The sequence below is a fragment of the Propithecus coquereli genome, unplaced genomic scaffold, assembly GCF_000956105.1.
Source record: "Propithecus coquereli isolate 6110/MARCELLA unplaced genomic scaffold, Pcoq_1.0 Scaffold12, whole genome shotgun sequence".
Taxonomy (NCBI): domain Eukaryota; kingdom Metazoa; phylum Chordata; class Mammalia; order Primates; family Indriidae; genus Propithecus; species Propithecus coquereli.
In genome coordinates, this window is record NW_012136080.1 from 3,055,468 (window position 1) to 3,062,629 (window position 7,162).

The 7,162-nt window shown below is 35.8% G+C and overlaps 1 protein-coding gene across 1 annotated transcript in view; it reads right to left on the reverse strand.

The window, feature by feature from the left end:
- Positions 1-7,162, reverse strand: part of KCNH8 (potassium channel, voltage gated eag related subfamily H, member 8) — a 458,661-nt gene that overhangs the window by 105,709 nt on the left and 345,790 nt on the right. Inside the window, exons 8-9 of the mRNA XM_012663182.1 lie at positions 1,332-1,531; positions 190-439 (exon numbers count right to left, since the gene is read on the reverse strand). Coding sequence (XP_012518636.1) covers positions 190-439; positions 1,332-1,531 — 450 coding nt within the window. The remainder of the gene's footprint in view (positions 1-189; positions 440-1,331; positions 1,532-7,162) is intronic.

Below are 7,162 nucleotides of genomic sequence, written 5' to 3' on the forward strand. Positions count from 1 at the left end.
TTTTTAAAGAATTAAATAATATGTTGGCTATAACATTTAGGCAAACTAAACCCATATGAAGAATAATCCTGAGTCGACGTATTCATCTGTAATTTTCCTACCCTCCACTAGTGGGTTTTTCCCCCATTTCATCTTTTTAATTTATGCTCTAGAGTAAAATTTCATCGAAGCTTTTCATTTCAGACCTACCAAGAATAGCCAGCACCATGCTGTCTTTAAGAACTTCCATGGAGCCTGAGCACACAAAGTAGATGGCCTGCAAAGCATCCCCTTGACGCAGCAGATACTCCCCCGGAGCACAGAAAGAGGTTTTGATGTGGAGAGACAGAGACCTGAGGCAGCCCCGGCTGGCGCATTCAAAGAGGGACAACTGTAAGATCTCCTTGTTCAAGTGCATAGTGATGTCAGAACGCAGTTCATCTGGAAAGTCTTTCAAAAGCTGTCAGAGAAGATGAAGGAGGAAATCAAATTGGGGTAAGCGGAGTCTAATTGATTTACTTTGCAAGACAGCAGGGATGCTCCATCTACTGTTTTCTACTGTTTGACCAACCAGAGTTCCGAAGAGGAAATCTATGTATGTATGATCATGGAGAAACTTTTCAGTGACTGTGATCTCAATTATGTGCTACTGAATACTCAGCTGATCACAAGGCTGAAGAAATAGAATAAATTAATAAAAGACTCTAGCATGAAAACATATAATTTATTGTGACTTGGTTCTCAGAAAGATTCTGAGTCAGGACAGAAAATATGGAATTTGGAGCCTCTGGTGCTTTTCTCTGTGATCATGATCAGCTGAAGAGAGGAGACACGAAATAGTCACTCTTAAAATGTTAGCTACTGGTTTGGTTGGTGGGTCGATGGAATGATTAGTTGATTTACAGGATACCTTTTTTTACAATGGTGGTCTGAGGTGTTTCTGGGAGTCTACAGATAATGCCTTTGATGGAATTTCTTTTTACTTACTGATTTTAAAGGCAAATATTAGCTTGATTAATATAATCATCTCAGATACACCATTAAACTGTCATAAGAATGGGTTCCTTCAAAAAGGGACAATGAGAATGAAAATAAGTCCACCTGATTGACCAAAGTAGCAAGCTAATATAAAACATTGGTCAATCCAAAGTGGCATTGTGCAAACACAAGCCAAAGCAGATGAAAGAAGATGGATTGGGATTCATGAGGGATTAAAAAATAAAGGGATAAGTAAAGATAAAGAAATTGGTAGATGTGTTTTTCACTTCTGATACCTGCATTAAAGCATCTTGCTTTTCCTTTAGAATATGTGCTTTCTGCCTGATAATGTCAACATGAGAAATGAACATTACCTCATTTGAATCTATTCCATTGTTGACTGACCAGGTTGTTTGAAAGTATTCGAGCATCCTCTGCTTGAGCTGTTGGGGCAGGTGATGGACACGGATAAAGTCCTTCAGATCCTTAGTTCTAGTGTGATAGAGGGACCATCTAGAGTACATCCTCTGTATGATCGCTGTCACATTTCCAAACACCAAGGCGTGCATCAAGGCTAGAAAGAACAACATGGCGTGTGACGGAAGAGAACATATGATGGGAGAGCCCACTCCTTCAGTCTAAATTTACAGTCCGTATATTCTGGATCAGAGCACAGCATGCTGATGTGGCCGCATTGATACAGCTATTTTGGCTCAGCCACTTCATCGCAGGGTGCATCCTGAAGCCGTCATTTTGATTCCATATGGCTAGATCAAAGTAAAGATATCTTTTAAAAATACTGGATGAAATGCAAAATAGGCCCCTTTGACCCACACTCGATCTATTAGCTGCCATTCTGGTTATGACAAACTTTTATTTGAACTCTATGCATATCTATATTGTTTTAATAGTTATTATGAAATAGTTTTAATAGTTTGATAGATAAGCTATAAAATTATAGCTTAATTATTTTATTTATAATAACAAATTTTAAATATAAGTCTATTATAATTGGTTAGCCTTTGTGGGAATTTTAGTCTGATTCCCCTAAAGTCATCATTTAAAATTAGTTTTAGAATATTAAATATGATATATTTATCTTAATACAAATATTGAGGAAGTTGTTAGAAATGTCATTGAGGATTCCTTGAGCAGTCTGAAGCTGATATTAATATGGCTCCAATTCCCAACCTTACCCCAGTTCTACAGTCACTTTAATTTTAAGGGAATATCAGAAAATTTGAGACCATTCAAGAAACAAATATATTCACAAAGAAAGAAAGGGAATTCTGCATAGAGTCATTGCTGCCATCCTGAGATGCGCCAGCATGGTACATATATATGGGACTCCTATTTCAATTGGGTTTATCAGGCGGATGGCATTTCACTCCCACTTTCTTACAGAGCCTCCCTCTTCCCAAACCTACCACCAGAGCATAATAAGATGAAAGACTGTGTTCGTCAGAATTTGAGGGTGTTTGGGGGCTGGGGTTGGCTATTTCTTCTGGAGAAAAGTGGAACAAGAGGATGGACCTCACTTTTCAAGAATTGCCCACATTGGAGAGTAGCTAGGTATCTTGATGTCAGAGAAGGCATGACCGGATTTTACACTCAATTGTCATTAGCAGAACAGAACTGGCATGGCCTAAGCAGACACCAGCAGGTAGCTCAAGAAGGCCTGGGACATACCTGGGGCTGTGAAACTGAGAGAGGTATGAGAGCCAGGTGTACTTAAGTATATGGGCAAATCAACTCTAAGTGGTATTCGGATTTTAGCCCTGAGCCCCATCCTGGGACGGGATTGGCATGAGGTAAAAAGTTCAGGGATTGGGTGAAATCATCCATTTCAGTAATTTTGGATTTAAAAAAACACTAAAGATTTAGTCTATTCATTTGTCTATGAGGATCTATTAAAATGTCCCTGCATCAAAATCCCAGTGTCCGAGGAGCTATGTTAAAATTTCTTAACATCAAAATGGATACATTAGTGTAAATGTGTCAACGATATTACATCTATCCCTCTGAACATTTCAGTACAGCCCCAATTCAAATTCCTTTTTCCCTCACATTTACCAGAAACTACCAAACATTGACATGTTAATTTCATTCTAGTCTAACACTGGAATTAAAATTCTCTCCCAGGTTACATATCATAAATTCTCTATGGAATAACAGTCATTATGGCTATAAAATCACTCCCTTAATAACAAGGCCTCAGTATTTTGGAAAGTTACTAGAATAGAGTTAAACTTAGGGTCCAGATACAGGAGGCAATACAAAGTTGCAGACAGAATGTGGACTTCAGAATCACATCCGTCTAGATTTGAATATAGACTTTGCTACTTCCTAATTGTACAAATTTGGCAAGTTACATCATTCCTTTACATGAACTCATTTCCCATATGTTAAATGGGTATATTAGTATGTTACTTATAGGGCTATTTCAAGATTTAAAGAGCTAATATATGTTTTTTAAGTGCCTAGTATATGTATGAAAAACAGTGGTTGCTCAACTCATGTTAATTAATTGAAAAGTGTTACCATGAATTTTCAGCATGGTCAAAGGAGCAAAATTTGGGGAAAATGACCTAGATTTAAGGTTTTATGGCAACCTCTTAAAAAGTAAAGAGTGGCTCTTAGTGGAAAAAACTTCTTGATAAAAGAAATGCAAGAAAAATTCAATAAATGCCTGTTACATGTGAGTACACATAAGTATGTATTATTCCTAAATATTCAAAAATGAAAGGTCAAAAATATCCCAAGAAAAATGTATATCACTTAACAACTTAATGTTGCATTATATTCTTTGTAGATGCTAAAGGGAGGTTCATTCTTCTGTATTGTTTAAGAACCAAAACAGCTCTGATGCTGAAATATTTTATTTGGAAGAGAAGATCTCATTTATGATAAACATTCACCAAAGAAAAGAACTGATTCTGGTCCAAGTCAAAGAAATTAAATACCTGTTTAAGGTTCTGTTAATATCCTTATGGGCTCGGTGTCTGGAAGCTCTACCGTCTCTAACAGTATATACCAGTCTTTTCATGGAGATGAAACTGAGTACAGAGAACAATTTTATTTCATTTATTTTAACACTGCTTTCCCTAGTTATGTATATGATTTTATCTTTGCTTTGCTTAATTATAATATGTAAAGCACTTAAAGTAAGAGAAGTAATATATTCAGATTATTTAGCATCTTAATTGTACATTATCAATAAAATGAATTACTGGATTAATTGTAGCATTCATGTGTTGTTGGAAAGTACTAGTCTATGTCTGAGCTACCATAATTTCAAAGTCTCATTTTTGCATAGAAAACTACTTCTAATTTAAATAGTTAAAATATAAAACCCTGGCTTTCATAGTTTTTTTCATTTTCCAAAGTTATTATGGCCTTTCTGTCTGTCATTTCAGCCTGACAAAGAGGGTGTGTAACTGTCAGCCAAAATCATTCCGTCCATTATGAAAGTTCGACTCAAGAACTTCTATATCCAGGTCAGTTTGGAAATTATCATTCACCATTTCTTTATGTCTAGCAAATTTGATGTACATAATTTTTGAGTGTTAGAACCACTAAGTGTATACGAGTCTTTCTTTGTGTAGGAGTTTTGTATAAAATGCGTTTTGTAAAATCTTATCTCAGTATCAGGTCCTTGAAGGAACCTCAACAACTGGGATCTAAGAAGAAAGTAAGCAGATCTCAAATGAAAGCACTTTTACAGGACTGCTTGGCTTTTTCTTTCTTTTCTCTTTCTTTCTCTTTTCCTCTTTCTTTCTCTTTTTCTTTCTTTTTTCTTTTTCTTTCTTTTTCTCTCTGTCTTTTCCTTTCCCTTTCCTTCCTCCTTCCCTTCACCTTTCTTTTTTACTTACCTGAATCTTGGGCAACATTGTTTTCCTGGAATATAATATCATTGCTTATTTCTTTAGCCAACTATTGTGCAGTGGCTTTGGAGTCTATGCAGGGGCTGTTTTCTATTCATATACAAGGAGACCAGAGCTCAGCTTTTGGGTAATCTTAGCTGCCCTCTTTCTCTCTCCCGCCTACTCATTGCCCTGGAATTTTCCATTCTTTGTTATAAGTATACCGAATTGTGGATGGCAGATGGCAGAGAAAACAGAGAGTGAGAAAGATTTCCTAAATGATGGATTTAAATGGCAGTGCAAAGATATCTTAAGAATAGCCTGAATTTGTGAACACCATAGCTCATATAGGTCCAATAAAATTATAGCAGGGTAGAGTGTATTGAGTGGAGGGACCCAAGGGATACCTTGACTACATCATAACAGTAACACCTCATTTAAACCAGACATGTTTTCAGTGATGAGCTATCTTCACTAGGAAGCTTTATCTAACCTCCAGGCTGAGTTGATGACCCCATCAATTGGGGCAAGCTCATTAGGTGACTATAGACTGTCACTATTAAGTATGATAGAAGAACTTTTAAAGACCTGGAAAAATCTCAGTATACTTTGGTGGCAAAACGGATATGTGCAGTTAGATATAAATATTTGAGAAAAATAGAGGTATATATGTATAAAAAGACTGAAAAGCTATTTTTTGGTGATGAGATTGTGTAATTTTAATTTCTATCTCTTTTCCAGTCTCTTCTAAATGTGCATTATAATAAGAAAAATGGAAATAAAAAAAGAAAGAACATCATCTGCCTAAGTACCTACTTCCATTATTAAACTGTGAACTCCTCGAAGGAAAGCATCATATCTTAGTCATCTTTGTTTTCCCAGCATCGAGCGCACTTCTTGGCATAATTTAAGTGTGCCATAAATATTTATGGAACGGAAATGAGTCTCTGGTAGTTTGGTACTTTCTTTAAAAAGTTTTATAATCGTAAGTAAATACTTTAGAAAATTTATGTCGAACAGGTCAGCCCCGAACACATCCCTTCTTCACTCCACCCCTCTCCCGAAAGTCAACCTTTTAAAATGATTTCTTTTAGGTCTTCTTGTGGTTATCATCAAGATTGCAGACAACATAATTTTACTCCTATTGCTTGACTCATAATTGTTAAGACAAATCTAAGAACAACTTTATATGAAAGATAAGAACTTAACTCATTATTAGCCAGCTTCTCATCCCACACTTGACGGTTATACTATTGTATCTCATCTATTATAATAATTTCACAAGGTAAAATTGATATCAAAGACATATATAAAGTTACACAAATACTAAATGTATAGCTCATTGAGATTTTTCAAAGCAAACATAGCTATGGAATCACCCTCCCCCACCTCCCAGGTGAATAAACAGAATATTGTCAGCATCCTGGAGGCCTCCGCTGTGTTCCTTTCCCAGTCACTAACCACCCCCCTCACCAAAGGTAACTACAGTTACGAATTATATTACAATCGATAAGCTTTGCCTGCTTTTGGACTTTCTCTAAGTAAAATCATACAGTATGCAGTTTTTTGTGTCTGGCTTCTCTGCTCAGCATTGTGTTTGTAAGATTCATCTATGAGGTTGTTTGACATAGTACTTCATTCAGTCTCATTACTGTATAGTTCTGTCTTGAATAATTATTTCACAATTTACTTATTTATTCTCCTAGTGAGGGGCATTCTCATATAAATGGGCATTCTCCTATTAATGGTATTTCCAGTTTGAGATTCTTAATAATGCTATATAGACATCTATGTATATGTCTATTGATGTGTATATATATATATATATGTATGTGTGTGTATTTCCATTGGTTATATACTCATAAGTGGAATTGTTGAGTCACAGAGTAGAGGTATGTTCAGATTTGGCAGATGTTGACAAAATTGGACCAACTAACATGCCCAAGATAAGTACAGAAGAGATCAAGCTGTTCCATATCCTCCCAAACACTTAGGATTGCCAGCATTTTTAAGTATATCATTCTGGTGAATGTAAAATGGTACCTAATTTTGGTTTTAATTTGCTTGTTCCTAATGAAGGATGTTGAATACCTTTTAATGTTTATTGTCTACTCAAGTATTGGAAATCTATTTTCGAAGTGCTTTTTCAAGCTTTTGCTCATTTTGGGGGGGGTTGTCTGCTTTTATCTTATTGATTTGTAAAAGTTCTTTATATATACTAGACAAGAGTCCTGTGCCAGATAAACATTTACAAGTATCTTCTATTCTGTGGTTTCTCTGTTGACACTTAATAATATCTTTTTACAAAGTGAAGTTCTGAAGTTCAGTTTATCATTCTTTTC